This window comes from Neurospora tetrasperma, assembly GCF_000213175.1.
Source record: "Neurospora tetrasperma FGSC 2508 unplaced genomic scaffold NEUTE1scaffold_1, whole genome shotgun sequence".
NCBI lineage: Eukaryota > Fungi > Ascomycota > Sordariomycetes > Sordariales > Sordariaceae > Neurospora > Neurospora tetrasperma.
Genome location: NW_009799099.1, coordinates 3727057 through 3741730, shown reverse-complemented (window position 1 = coordinate 3741730; position 14674 = coordinate 3727057). Strand labels below are relative to the sequence as shown.

The window sequence follows — 14674 nt, the reverse complement described above, 5'->3', positions numbered from 1 at the left end:
CAAATCAACAGGTTGCCAAGTCAAGGAACGTCAGGGGCGGAGGCAAGCGGCGGGCGGGAACAAGGCCAGCTGACGCGGTGGCCTTTACCCCGCTCCAGACCGTACCGCACACATCAAACCAGGGGCCCGGGGGGTCAGAAGGGGGGGGGATGCCGAACCATCACCGAACAACCCAACACGACATCGATAGTAACAAACCTGCCTGCGAAACCATCAACACCCCAACAACAACATGTACCGAACCCGAAAGAAGCCGCAAGCAACGCAACTATTCAGGATTCGGTACAGCGGCCCCGCACGCCGCCGTGTCCGGAGCCTCCTTACGAGGAGGAGCAAACGGCTTTACTGCATGTACACCACACCATCTTTGCCCTTCTCAAAACTCGGGATCTACACCCCTGTGGAGCCCCGCGTGGTTGACAGATGAAGAAAGGCATACGTGTTAGCAAACAGACAGGAAGTCCAAGATGCCATGATGCCACCACTGGAGGAAATGCGACGGGTGTAGTGTAGGTGATCAGTGAGACCGGTGACCTGGCAAGCTTTTCTTGTAAGGTGTGAGCGGGAGGGGAAGCTGAAGACGGGTAGATATTGAGGAATATCTTACGTACAACACAACAAAAGCAGTACAATGTACTGTTGCTTCAACAGTATTTGCTCACCTCCTCCACATATCCGATCCGGGAGCAACATCATCACTTCAGGTAATTGTCACGCTGTCTAAAAGACTCCTCCGGCTAAACACACACCGGGCATTCTTGTGTGGGCGTGGGTACCTACTATGGCTGTCTAACTGTGTCCAAATGTTGCTTCGAGCTATGCCGAGAGTGGCGGACAAGCAAGTAGCAGGTGAAGCCAAGGTTCCCGCTCAGACGACCAATTCCGAAATATGTCCCGCGCCATCTCAAAGTCGGTATCCCACTCAACCCCATGAACTAGTATCCCGATGTGGCATTCCCCACGGTGTGACATAGCGAGCAACAACAGGAATCGATTGGTTGATGCTTCATGTAGACGATCGGATTGACCCTGGCAGGAAACACCCCGTACCCCGCTGTCTCTGTTGTCTCGCCCTTCGCCCTTTGGCTCCTCCTCTCCTCATCGACACTCGGGGCCGCCAGACTAGCAGGCAAAGCTAGAGGTACCTTGATGGATGCAGCTCTCGTTGTGATGGGAGGCAAGTAGGAGCGCGAGGAAAAGAGGGGCTCAAGTGAATGAGAGAGACCCGGCCTGATTCAGTTCCTTGGTCTTTTTTGAAGATATAAATCATGGACATTTCCCGTCTTGTCCTCATCTACTACATCACCACTCTTCACTCAACAACAGACAAACATATAAAGACGTTCCTCTCGTCTTTCATCCATCCACTATAACACCAAACTTTTCTATCACATAAACAAAACAACCGACAAAATGGTACGTTTAGCGCGCTCCGTTGCTTCTTCTGCCTCTTCCTTCACCGCGGTCCTTCCACAATGTTTTTCAAACATCATCACCCCCGAGAACGTCCAGCCTTCGACCTAGTGTCTAGGACTGCTCTTCGACGGGACTTCACCAGTTTCGGCAACAGTAACTCCCCGCAAGTGTACGATTGCTAACAATATCACGCGAACAGGTCAAGGTTCTTGCGGTTCTCTATGACGGTGGCAAGCACGGCGAGGAGGTAAGATAGACATTTCCCACATCCCACTTACTCCACTCTGTCATGGAGTGGCCATCCACTTTCCTTGGCATATCCGCCAAATGTCTCCATCACCATTGTCCATGATCGATCAAAGGCCCAGCCCTATGAGCTGAACAGCCCAAGAAAAGAAGAGCGCTGAGAAAGATGAGATAGCCTGAGCTGCATCTCTCATGCGACTGAAAGAGATGGAACGGACACAAATCGCGGGGTAGACATGGCTCAAAGGCATCACTGCAACTGTTTACCCGTCATGTTGAATGCTTGAGGTCACGGACCGGGTTTCGGGATCCATTCGGGGATGTGGGGCGCCACCCCGACCTGCTTTGGCGTCGAACCCGGCGGTTGGCTTCCGGCTTGGCATAGCGTGGTTGTTGGCTTGGCTTTCATGGACATGGCAATGGAGACATTGGATGATACGGGGAAACATGGGAAAACACCATGGAGCAATGGCTAACGATTGTCAACTCATCAGGTTCCTGAGCTTCTCGGAACTATCCAGAACGAGCTTGGTATCCGCAAGTGGCTCGAGGACCAGGGCCACACCCTCGTGACCACCTGCGACAAGGACGGCGAGAACTCTACCTTTGACAAGGAGCTCGAGGATGCCGAGATCATCATCACCACTCCCTTCCACCCCGGCTACCTCACTGCTGAGCGTCTCGCCCGCGCCAAGAAGCTCAAGCTTGCTGTTACTGCTGGTATCGGTTCCGACCACGTCGACCTCAATGCCGCCAACAAGACCAACGGCGGTATCACCGTCGCCGAGGTTACCGGCTCCAACGTCGTCTCCGTTGCTGAGCACGTTCTCATGACCATCCTCGTCCTCGTCCGCAACTTCGTTCCCGCCCACGAGCAGATCCAGGAGGGCCGCTGGGACGTCGCCGAGGCCGCCAAGAACGAGTTCGATCTCGAGGGCAAGGTTGTCGGTACCGTTGGTGTCGGCCGTATCGGTGAGCGTGTCCTCCGCCGTCTCAAGCCCTTCGACTGCAAGGAGCTCCTCTACTACGACTACCAGCCCCTTTCCGCCGAGAAGGAGGCTGAGATCGGCTGCCGCCGCGTCGCCGACCTCGAGGAGATGCTCGCCCAGTGCGACGTCGTCACCATCAACTGCCCCCTTCACGAGAAGACCCAGGGTCTCTTCAACAAGGAGCTCATCTCCAAGATGAAGAAGGGCTCGTGGCTCGTCAACACTGCCCGTGGCGCCATCGTCGTCAAGGAGGACGTCGCCGAGGCCCTCAAGTCCGGCCACCTCCGCGGCTACGGCGGTGACGTCTGGTTCCCCCAGCCCGCCCCCGAGGACCACCCCCTCCGCTACGCCAAGAACCCCTTCGGCGGCGGCAACGCCATGGTCCCCCACATGTCCGGCACCTCGCTCGACGCCCAGAAGCGCTACGCTGCTGGCACCAAGGCCATCATCGAGAGCTACCTCTCCGGCAAGCACGACTACAGGCCTGAGGATCTCATCGTCTACGGCGGTGACTACGCCACCAAGTCTTATGGTGAGCGCGAGCGCGCCAAGGCTGCTGCTGCTGCCAAGTCTGCTTAAGGAGGGCAGCCAGCAAGCACATTTTTTTTTTCCATTTTTGCATGATTAAATAGCGGTTTTTGGGGGCTTTCTTTTGGGATATATCTGGTTTTGGGTATGAAGCAATAAAGATGGTGGAATATCAATGATCATGACCTAACCTAACAATAATCGTTCCCATTGTGACGAATGATGAACTGCGAGTGATGAACTTGACTGATCTTGTGAATTCCTTCGAGGGATTCGTCTAAGCCATCTTGCACACCAGCCCTGCCTGTCATAGTTTACTTACACAACAAAAGTAGAAAAAAAACTTGTTCGTCCAGGAGGCGTGGAAACGAACCATCGTGCTCCAGCTGTACAACCTACGAAAACTGTACCTTAGGTAAAAAGCACGCCGGTGATGTGTTCAGAGCATAGAGAGAGAAGAAAATACATGAGAGTAGCAATGATCTATTTCTCTAACCTACCCGAGTCTCCCATTGATACAAACACCTAATGTTACACAAAGTAAGTACATACTTACACCATCCACCTTCTTTTGTCTCCTTACTACATAACAACATTCAACAACTTTCCTCCCCTAACAACAATAACCTTCTTCGCCTTACTCACATCCACCCCGCGTCCCTCCAGCTTCGCCCTCCCCTCCTCCGTCTTCAACACCTCACCGACAATAAACTCCCTCAGCTTCTCCTCGGCACTCTTCTCCAACAACCCAGCCGGCGGCGTCCCTATCTCCACCGCGAACTTGGTCTTGCCATTCAACTGCACCGCGCACGTCTGCTTCCTGCTCTTCAACAATCCCTCCGTGCCATCGGGGACAGGGAACCTTGCCGCTTGCTCACCACTGCCACTGCCACTGAACAAGGAGGACGAAGACGAAGATTCAGGGAAAAGAACGTGCCAGCACTCCTCGGCAAAGGCGGGCGCGACGGGCGCCATCATGCGTATCAGAGCGGAGACTGCCTCACGTCTGATTAGGGGGTCGGCGGCGTCGTAATTAGACGGAGAGGCGATCACGTTGGTAAGTGACATTAGGTCCGAGATGACCGTGTTGAGCGTGTACACTTTGTTGTAGGAGGCGGTGACGGAGGAGATGGTGCGCTGGACTTCGCGCCAGATGGTGATGGAGGCGTCAAGTTTGGTGAGATCGTCAACAGACTCGGATTGCTGTTCAAAGAAGGCCTTGACGGTGCTGGCGGAAGACGGGGTTTCAGAAGTGGAAGAAGAAGAAGTAGAAGAAGAAGCAGTCTTTTGAACCAAGTCATGCACACGACTCAACCACCTCGTCACACCTGTAATCTTACTTTCGTCCCAGTCCAAAATCTCGCTGACAGGCGCCTGGAAGAGTATGTGCGCACGCGTGGCGTCCGCGCCGTACTGCGCGATGAACGTGGTCGGGTCCACGCCGTTGTGCTTGGATTTGGACATCTTCTCGTAGCTGACGTTGGCGAGCGCGCCCGTGGCCACTACCTTGGGTTGGTGGGGGTCGCTGAGGTCGACTTCGTCCGGCTTCAGGAAGCGGCCTGTGGCTGGGTCGGTGTAGGTCTTGCCGTGCACCATGCCTTGAGTGATGAGACGCTTGAAGGGTTCGTAGACTTCGGAGGATTCGGACTCGGCAGCTTCGGCAGTTTCGGCCTCCTTGCCAGAAAAGGAAGAGGTCATGAGGAACTTGTAAATGAAACGGGAGTAGAGCAGATGCAGAATGGCATGCTCGACACCGCCGATGTAGAGGTCAACGGGAGTGAGAGCCTTGGCCTTCTCGGGTGAGAAGGGAGCCTCCTTGTTGTGGGCGTCGATGAAGCGCATGTAGTACCAACTCGAGTCGACAAAGGTGTCCATGGTATCGGTGTCGCGCTTGGCCTCGCCACCGCACTTGGGGCAAGATGTGTTGATCCAGTCGGTCTGGGACTCGAGCGGATTGCCCGTCTTCTTACCAGCCCAGTGCTCGTCAACTTCGGGGAGTACAACAGGGAGTTGCTCGTCAGGAACGGGAACAGTGCCGCAAGAGCCGCAGTGCACGATGGGAATGGGCGTTCCCCAGTATCTCTGGCGGCTGATCAGCCAGTCGCGCAGACGCCACTTCTCAGTCTCCTTTGCGAGGCCAGCGGGCTCCAGAAGCTTGACGAGCATCTCACCGGCCTCTTTGGACGACTTGCCCTTGAAGATACCACTGTTGGCGTTCATAACGCCGTGTTCAGTAAATGGCTCGTTGGGCATGGCGGTAGTACTCTCATCCTCGGAAGCCGCCAGGACGAAGCGGACGGGAGCGTCGTAGTGGTGTTCTTTCCAGAATGCATGGTCTCTGAGATCGTGGCCGGGCACACCCATGACGGCACCCTCACCATAGTCACCAAGGACATATGGCGCCACATAAATGGGAAGCGAGACCTTGGTGTCCTCGGGTGTCTCTTCGTGGTAGGCCAAGGGGTTGACGGCGCGGATGTGAGGGAGCAGGTATCCAACCTTGGAGTCAGGAGAAAGTCCAGGCAATGTGCTGAGGAAGGCCTGAAGCTCGGGGTCGCTCTTTGCCAGTTGCTGAACGGAAGGATGAGTAGCAGCGAGGGCAATATACTGGACACCAAAAAGGGTATCAGGTCGACTGGTGAACACCTCGATGGCAGAGGGGGTACCTTGGCCAAAAGCCAGGACGGGGAACTTGACAGTTGCGCCCTTGGACTTGCCTAGCCAGTTCTTCTGCATGGCCAGGACTCTCTCGGGCCATGCCTCGTTCTTAGCAAGCGTCTCTAGGTCTTTGAGTAGGGACTCGCGGAATTCGGAGATCTTGAGGAACCACTGCTTCAGCTTGCGCTTCTCGACCTTGGCACCGGACCTCCACGAGCAGCCGTTGGCATCAACTTGCTCGTTCGCAAGCACCGTCTTGTCGACAGGGTCATAGTTGACCTCGGCTTCCGCCTGGTAGGCCAGACCCTTCTCATGGAGAGCGAGGAAGATCTTTTGCGTATGCTTATAGAAGTCGGGATCGCAAGTAGCAAGTTCCTGGGTTGGGTGGTTAGCATAGAGATTCATATCTGGTCACATGAAGTGTGTGGGATACGCACGCAATTCCAATCCCATGAGCCGTTCATGTGACCCAGCTGCTCCTTCATCTTAGCGATATTGGCCTTGGTCCATGTGGCCGGGTTGATGCCTCTCTCAATGGCAGCGTTTTCAGCTGGCAATCCAAAGGCATCCCAACCCATGGGCAACAGGACCTTGTGGCCCTGGAGAGTCTGGAACCTCGCAATCACATCGGCAATGGTGTAAACCCTGAGATGGCCGAGGTGCAGATTGCCCGATGGATAGGGAAACATGGGAAGGACATATTTGTTCTTTTCGTCTTCCTTGTTGCCCTTCTCACGGCTTGATTCAGCCCATTTCTGGCGCCATTTTTGGTCGAGGGCGAGGAGGTCTAGCTTGTGGTCGGCATAGAATCTCTTCCAAGACTCGGTGCCCAAGTGCTGCTGGAGGGCAACGCCAACAGGGCGCCGGGGAGAAGCAGCAAGAGAGGAGAGAACTGGTCGTAGTGATGAGCCCAGCTTAGGCACTAATCGGCCGAGCGGCCTTGTGCAAATGAGAGGCATCGCGTTGTTTTTGTTTGGGCCGATGATCACATTGCCTGGTCAACCGGCGGGGAAAATTGGAGGAGGAAACAAGCCGAAGCACTCTCGTTAAAACTGCATGTTCATCCGATTTGATTGTATCCAGAGTCAACGGGCAGCTGCGTCCTCAGTCTTTGCATTTACATGATATGTAGTCAGTTGCTGCCCAGTCTAACAAACAGTGAATGAATCAGAAGCACTCCCAAGCTACGATAGAGCGATATTCTCGGTATCGAAGCTGTTGTATGTATTCTACATCGAACGTCAATTTTTTACTTTTCTTGGTTATGTCGATCTGCAGGGTTTCTCAAGTCCAAGGTACAAGAGACGAAGCTGCAGCACATCTATTCAGACTCGCGGACTTTAGATCCGGTGGTGATACATGTCAGATGTTTGCTCGAATAGAGTGAACAGAGATGTTGTTAGGCTTTGAAACTGAAACAAAAGTTAAGCATAACAATACAATTCCAGGATTTAGAGTTTGCATGATTTCCATCATCAAGTTGCTGGTACTTTGCGTAATGAAGAACAACAGCCGCCCAACTGCCAGATGGGTCACGGTAGGAGTGCACAGACCAGGCAAACTGGAGGTCTCAAGGTTCTTGATGTGGAGCGTGCCCCTTGAACCTGCTTCTTGGCCCGCAATTGGCCCGCATTTGGCCGTGCCTGGCCTTGTCTTGCCTGCCGGGGAAAATACTGGGGTACAACCCACACGCCCCGTATTTTGGGCCCTGTTTCCATCCAGACTTGTCTGGAGCTTCCAGGGCGACTTGTTGCTGTCACATTGTCGCTGTCACGGTTCAAAGGAAAAAGAGTGGCCCTGACAAGCCTCATTTCCGCCAGATTCGGCCAGACACACCATCCCACATTCTAGACTCTTTTTTCTAATCTGCTTCTTCCTTTCTTCTCTGTGTTCTATTTGCTTGCTATTCAAGCCTCATCATTGTCTATTCAAGAGCTACGTGTGAAAACCGTGTTAACCACCAGCCACGATTGTCACGATAATAGATACCCTTACCACTATTAGACCACTTAATACCAACCACCTTGACCGGGCTTTGCGCCAGTCTTCTATACCATTCGAACATTTCTTCACTCAACAACCGAGACGCATACCGAGAAGATAAAAGGAGACTTGTACGGCTATGATATCGTTGTCAGCAGAAACACCCCGAGTTTAGAAAGCAACAAGTTCGACCGACCGAGCGCCCCCCAAGAGGTAGCACCCGAGACATGCCACCATTGTACTCTCACAACCTGGAACCCGGGCGTGACTCGCTAGAACTCGCATCTCTAGCCAGCTCAGACCCCGGGCCCGACACAGGCGACGACACCAGTTCCCGTCCGAGCATATCTTCGTCGCGAAAGCTCTCCCTCGAGCGAGAGGACCCCCTGGATAACGGCAACTACGCTGCCTCGGGCCACCGTGTGCGCCCAGAGCGATCGACGTCTGTCAATTCTACATTCAGCTTCGCCGCAAACCTCTTTCCTCTATCGTCGACAACCGGAGGCGGATATGCTCCGTTGGGTGCGCCCACAGCAACGAGGGGTCATGTCAATGGCGGTTTGGGAGGAGGCTCGTTAGAGAAGCACAAAACTTTGACTTACCTAAATGGTTTGTCCTTGATTGTTGGTTTGATTATTGGCTCGGGCATCTTTTCTTCGCCTAGTCAGGTCAACGCCAATGCAGGGTCGCCTGGAGCCGCGATTATCGTATGGGTTGTGGCGGGAATTTTGGCATGGACGGGCGCCGCAAGTTACGCAGAATTGGGAGGTGCCATACCATTGAACGGAGGCCCGCAGGTGTATCTATCCAAGATCTTTGGAGAACTGGCCGGATTCCTGTTCACTTGGGTTGCGGTGCTGGTCCTGAAGCCTGGTAGCGCCGCCATCATCTCCATCATCATGGGCGAGTACCTGGTGAGAACCTTCATTGGCGCCGAAGCCGAGACCATCAACCCCTGGATCAGCAAGTCAGTCGCGCTGGTTGGACTCTTTCTGGTTACCTTTCTGAACTCGGTCTCGACCAAGCTCGGGACACGGATGAACGATATGCTCATGTTTCTCAAATTTGTTGCATTGCTTGGCGTTACCATTGTTGGCATTGTCGTTGCGGCGACTGGATTCTCGTTTTCTGGGGCGGCAAATCTCGACTGGAAGAAGCATGACTGGTTTGAGGGCACCAAGATGGATGCGTCGGCTTTCGCGGTGGCCCTGTATGCCGGTCTTTGGGCGTTTGATGGGTGGGATAACGTAAGAGTTTCCTCTTGCCCCTTGTGTTGACTCTCGCTAACCAAACACCAGACCAATTATGTGGTTGGTGAATTTCGCAACCCCGGTCGAGACCTTCCACGGGTCATTCACACAGCCATGCCCCTCGTCATTTTGAGCTACATCCTGGCCAATGTTGCTTACTTCTTCGTCCTTCCCCTGGACACTATCAACTCTACCAATACCGTAGCCGTCATTTTTGGCTCCAAAGTCTTTGGCCCCGTTGGCGCTGTAATCCTCGCCCTCATTGTCAGTGCCTCTTGCTTCGGCGCTCTCAACGCCTCCACCTTCACCAGCAGCCGCCTCGTCTACGTTGCCGGCAAGGAAGGCTACATTCCTGAGCTCTTTGGGCGCATCGGCAGCGGCACCGCCGTTGATCAACATGAATCCCTAACCACCATGCGCACTCGCTCGTGGTTCACCAAGAAGCTTGTCCGTATTGTTGCTGATGAAGATACCGGTCTTTTCTACACGCCTATCCCCGCGCTCATGCTTAACTGCGCTCTTACGACCGCTTACGTATGCGTGGGCGAGTTTGGTACACTCGTCACCTTCTACGGAGTGGCTGGCTATACGTTTTACTTTTTGACGGTGCTGGGTCTGATCGTGCTCCGGGTTAAGGAACCTAATCTCGAGAGGCCGTACAAGACGTGGATCACCACACCTATTATCTTCTGCTGTGTGAGTCTGTTCCTGCTGAGCAGGGCGGTCTTTGCCCAGCCGCTGCAGACCTTGTTGGTTGTGGCTTTTGTGGTGGTGGGCGTACCGGTGTACTATTGGCGGAGGTATGTGAACGGACGCAGCGCTGTTAAGAGAGAAGTGGGTGGGATGAGGGAGGTGAGGGAAGAGAGACCCTGGTGGAAGTTTTGGCAGACAAGGTAATGAAGATCTGCTGGTGGTGGGTTGGTTAGCCGACACTGCCTCTTGGATAGTGATGAAGGTTGTTTATGAACAAGAAGCTTTGTCACCTGGCAAGGGAACTTTCTTGCTGAATAACCTGATGACCGAAAGGATGAATAGAATGTCTAGATACCCGGTACTTGGTACCGCACAACGAACCTGGCTTGAACTTTTCGAATTCTGACTCGTTCCCTAGGAGTCTTGTCAATCTTAGTAACGAATTTCTAGAATTTTGATATGAAGTCTTGATTTGGCATGAGCATCAATCCCTCAAGACCTGACCTCCAAAGAGCGTTTGCCTCAAAAGGGAATTGAGCCGCTTGCAACCCTAACCCTCAATCTAACACCAAATCTGGACTTTCAACTTCGCTTTCACATTTTCCACTCAACAACATTCATTCAGTCTATAGTACATATTTCTGACTCAAGCTGTTCATTCATTCAACCCTCCCCGGCCTGTTTATCCTTCGTTCTCTTTACCTTTTTTCTTTCTTTTCTCATACTCATTTGACCTCTCCCTGAAAAGGAGTGAGGTTTCTCTCACAATCTTCTACCGTTTCGAGTCAATCAGGAACAACAAAGAATGAGTGCCCGACTCCTCCGTCCGTTAACACGGCGTCTGCCACCAACAAGCCCAGCATGCCTCCGATTAGTCAGACCGGGGACATATAACGTCTCTCATTTCAACCCAGTAATACACCGCAACACCACCTCTCTCCAGATTCGAAGTATCGCCAGGCCATACTCCTCCAAACTCTCCCCCGGCGAAGGCATGGGCCATGCCACCCCCCAGAACCAAAAACAAGAACAGCAATCCAACCAAGACCAAGATAACCAAAAGTCCGACGGTTCATCATCATCATCATCATCATCAAACTCCAAAAAGTCCAAACTCCTCCTCATCGCCGCCCTCTTCTCCGGCTACCTCTTCCACTCCATTATTCTCCGCCCCAACGACCTCTCCCTAGGGGACGTCCCCGTCCTTCTGGGTATCGTCTCCCCGCCCTCGCTAAACCCGACCTCTTTCGTGCCTTACACCATCGTTGAGCGCGAGCAGGTATCGCGTACGGCGTTCATCATCACTGTGGAACCCTTTGATCCGCTCCACCGTCTCATGGGTGGGAGTGAGAAGAACGCGAGGAAGAATGCGAACAAGCTAAGAAATGAGCTGCAGGAGGCCTGGAATCACGGCTTGTGGTGCGTCGAGATTAAACAGCCGCAGTTGCAGGTGGCGAGGGACTATACACCCTTGCCACCGCCGGTGGGGCAGGAAAGAGAGGAGATGCTCAGGGGACGATTGAGGTTCTTGATTAGGAAGATGGAGGGCGGGGAGGTGAGCAGCTATTTGAGTAAGCTGCAGGTGGGGGATAAGGTGGAGTTGAGGGGCCCGCATCTGGGATTTGACGTTGCGAGGAGGCTTGTTGGTTCTTTGGAAAGCTCCAGCTCTGGTCACGGTGGTGGAAAAGAGCAAGGGGGGCGGGTGGTTTTCCTAGCTGGAGGTACTGGTATTGCACCGGCGCTGCAGGTGGCTAGGAGGTTGTACGGCCCCGTGTACGAAAAGGGGAACGGGAAGAAGGAGGAGGAATGGAAGGAAATCGAGGGTATGCCTGCCATACCACCGAAGATGACGATTGTGTGGGCGAATAGGTTCAGGGAGGATTGTCCGGATTGCGAGGACTTGGAGGCGTTGAGGAAGAGGGGGTATTTACCACCTTCCCTTGATAACGCTAAGAATGCCGCTGCTGGTGGTATTATGCCTTATCTCCAGGATATCAGAGCCCATCACCCCGAGCAGTTCAACTACGCTTGCACAGTCGACACGGAGAAGAAGTTTATTGACGCAAAGACTATTCTTGACGCTGTTGTGTCTACCAGTCCCAACCCGAAGTCTTCTTCTTCCACCACATCCTTCACCAAAAGCACGGCAAACCCCTCCTGTCCTCTCCATTCCTCCTCCGCCTTAATCAACGTCAGCGACAGGCAGGACCATGAAGCCCGGTGCAAGTGCGCTTCTCCTACCAATGGCAAGAACCTCCTCATGGTCTCCGGGCCGGACGGGTTCATCGCCCGGTTCGCTGGTCTCAAGGCTTGGTCCGAAGGGTTGGAGAGACAGGGACATGTGGCGGGGGTGGCGGGTGAGTTGATGAAGAAAGGGAAGATGAACAAGGAGGAGTGGATGGTTTTGAAGTTGTGAGTTGGGTTGGCTTGGTGGCTTGTTCGGAGTTGGAGACTGAGGATGGGGTATGTGGATGGGAGGAAAGGAGGGGATGGCAGCATAGGGGCAGAGGGCTGGGAGGAGCGAGATCGCAGTTTCTTGTTTGTTCTCTGCTTTCTGTAGACATTCTCTGTATCTGTACGCTGGGTTATTGTAAGATTAGGGTAAGACCTTGAACTAGACAAAAGTTTTGATGAGTACTGGATAGAAGGGATAATATAGACGGAGAACTAAATCCTGATCAGCCGCTAGTCATCATCCATACTGTACCTTCGTACCTTCCCAACCTACACGCAACTTCCACTTCGAGCCCGAGCCTGGGCCCTTTCATCCCATCCACCAGCACCAGGCAACCATATAAGGTCCGTTGCCCAGTCCCTCTACCACAATGGAACCTGCTGTGGTCGTATGGCGCAGTGGTTCCTGTTGATGAAAACACTTACTGGTTCCTGTTGATGAAAACATTGCTTGCCAGTGTGCGTGATACCCCAGGTACAATTTTCGTAAGTCTCCCGGAGCATGGTGGTTCGTTCCCCCAAGCCTCTTGGGCGATTGAGCTTTTTGCAACTTATATCGTGCACAATATCACTAAAAAAGCATACAGATGCGTTCATTGAGTTTTCCTCTTTCATTTTCAATCTGTTCACAGTGTGCAAGTTGGAAAAGATATTCGCTGTTAACACCTCCTTTCCCTTTCTTGGGTTCCTCACACATCATCAACCACCCCAACCCTCCTCAAATAAACACTCCTCCCATGTCCCTCCGGATGACCCTTCACCACAATTGTTTGATTTTGTCCATCAACTCCCACTCCCACCTCCATAATCTCTTCATACCCTTCAAACCCCACCAAATCATCTCTCCAGATCTGCACCGCACCTGCCCCAGCCCCCCTTTCGTTTCCTCCTCTAGTCCCTTCGCCATTCCCGAAATAAAGTCCCCTCAATTTCCCATCCCCCAAAACCATCCTCACCACCCGCTTCGCCTGCTCCATGTCCCCAACCTCCATTAGCACCCTTTTCGGCCTATAAGTCCTCGCAATCTCGAGCAGTCTTGCGTAAAATACGTCTTCTTCCTGATACTCCACCGTTTGTAACAAGATTTCGTTGTCTGCGTAGTAATGGTCGTAGAAATGCTTCTGATGTAAATCCACCCGCTCGACGGGCGGGACGAGAGCGAGTTTTGGTTCCCAGTTGCGCACGGAGCGGGAGGTGGACAGAGCGAAGCCTGAAGGGGAGATATAAGGGGGGTTGGAGGTCAGGAGGTCCCATTCACCACCTGTACCTGTAGAGGAGGAGGAAGTGGATGATAATGAAGGGATGGAGAGGAAGGGGTCTAAGGAGGTAGGAGAGAAGATATCGGCTTTGTGGAAGTGGAGCAATCTTTGTGGATGGGATTTATCTCCGGGACTGGAAGGGCGAGGGAAGCGGTGCGCATGGAGATTGTGGTGCAGGTTTTGGCGGGAGAGGTTGATGGCTTTTGAGGAGATATCGACTCCCACTATGTTTAGGGACTGGAGAGGGTGAGAGCGTGAGAGTTGGGAGTAGAGGAGGAGGGGAATGCAGCCTGTGCCGGTGCAGAGATCGATGATGTTTAGGGGTTGGTGTTGATGTTGATCTGATTCTGATTTGGAACTGGAAAGAGAGCGGCGAAGGATGTTGGAGAGGTGGATGGTGTAGGATTCTGTTTCAGTTCTTTTGTTTGGAGTTAAAGAAAATTGTGTGAGTTAGTCGGTATGTGAAGAGAAGCTTATGACAGGTGAGAAGAAAGTGATGAGATAGTAATAATTGAATGAATACATGCAAATGTACCTACCTGGGAATCAACACCCCTGGTCGACACTTGATTTCGAGATCACCGAATGGCTGGTTGCCTAGCACGTAAGCCAAAGGGAGACCTTTGCCTCGCCTGTCGCATAGCTTCCATACTCGGGCACCAAAGGGAATGATGGAAGGGGTTTCGGCGACATGCTGTTTGATCCAGCGGAGCTCGTTGGCGGTTGATTCGAGGGTTCGACAAACAGGAAGAAGTTTGGCGGCGTTAAGACCTAGTTTTTTGCGGCCTTGCCAAAAGAGTTGAGGTTTGATTCGGTGCATAGTTATCCGGGAGATGTTACGAAGGTTGTGTTCTAAGTCACAAACTCGTTGTGAGACTTCTTGGTGCTATTTCCATCTGTACATCAGGGTGAGGGTGCGAATGGATGTCAATGTAAGGAATTTAATACGCTTTTTATTTTAATGGCTGATACTGACTATCGACCTATTTAGTGAGATGAACCCCTACCAAGAGAAAAGGATCGTAACAGAAGCCCGAACAGGTGAGCTACACTCACTGAAGTCTTATGTTTATATGACCAAAGTCAAATCGACGGTTGAAGTCGGTAGACGCTGATCGGGTACCATTTCCGAAAGGTGCAATCGAGGGACTCAAGAGGTACCTCTGGAGGTACCTACACATGCATTGCATCCTTATCT

The 14674-nt window shown here is 52.8% G+C and overlaps 5 protein-coding genes across 5 annotated transcripts; 3 read left to right on the top strand and 2 right to left on the bottom strand.

Annotated features, from left to right (window-relative positions):
- Positions 1 to 1317: 1317 nt before the first annotated feature.
- NEUTE1DRAFT_58168 (Formate dehydrogenase) lies at positions 1318 to 3375 on the top strand (the record flags this gene model as incomplete). Its single annotated transcript, XM_009849042.1, has 3 exons — positions 1318 to 1416; positions 1616 to 1663; positions 2157 to 3375. 3 exons carry the CDS (start codon positions 1414 to 1416, stop codon positions 3228 to 3230), a joined length of 1125 nt encoding a protein of 374 aa, XP_009847344.1.
- A 272-nt stretch (positions 3376 to 3647) lies between these two features.
- Positions 3648 to 6807, bottom strand: NEUTE1DRAFT_76848 (leucine--tRNA ligase precursor, mitochondrial; the record flags this gene model as incomplete). The annotated part of the gene is made up of 2 exons (XM_009849933.1): positions 3648 to 6212; positions 6275 to 6807. 2 exons carry the CDS (start codon positions 6794 to 6796, stop codon positions 3762 to 3764), a joined length of 2973 nt encoding a protein of 990 aa, XP_009848235.1.
- A 1240-nt stretch (positions 6808 to 8047) lies between these two features.
- NEUTE1DRAFT_120156 (uncharacterized protein) lies at positions 8048 to 10161 on the top strand (the record flags this gene model as incomplete). The annotated part of the gene is made up of 2 exons (XM_009849932.1): positions 8048 to 9067; positions 9119 to 10161. 2 exons carry the CDS (start codon positions 8048 to 8050, stop codon positions 9965 to 9967), a joined length of 1869 nt encoding a protein of 622 aa, XP_009848234.1.
- A 407-nt stretch (positions 10162 to 10568) lies between these two features.
- Positions 10569 to 12434, top strand: NEUTE1DRAFT_76844 (uncharacterized protein; the record flags this gene model as incomplete). Its single annotated transcript, XM_009849931.1, has 1 exon — positions 10569 to 12434. One exon carries the CDS (start codon positions 10569 to 10571, stop codon positions 12177 to 12179), a length of 1611 nt encoding a protein of 536 aa, XP_009848233.1.
- Positions 12435 to 12906: 472 nt separating this feature from the next.
- NEUTE1DRAFT_36678 (uncharacterized protein) lies at positions 12907 to 14296 on the bottom strand (the record flags this gene model as incomplete). Its single annotated transcript, XM_009848865.1, has 3 exons — positions 12907 to 13281; positions 13354 to 13894; positions 14016 to 14296. The coding sequence occupies 3 exons, from the start codon at positions 14294 to 14296 to the stop codon at positions 12907 to 12909; spliced, it is 1197 nt and encodes a 398-aa protein (XP_009847167.1).
- Between the last annotated feature and the right edge of the window lie 378 nt (positions 14297 to 14674).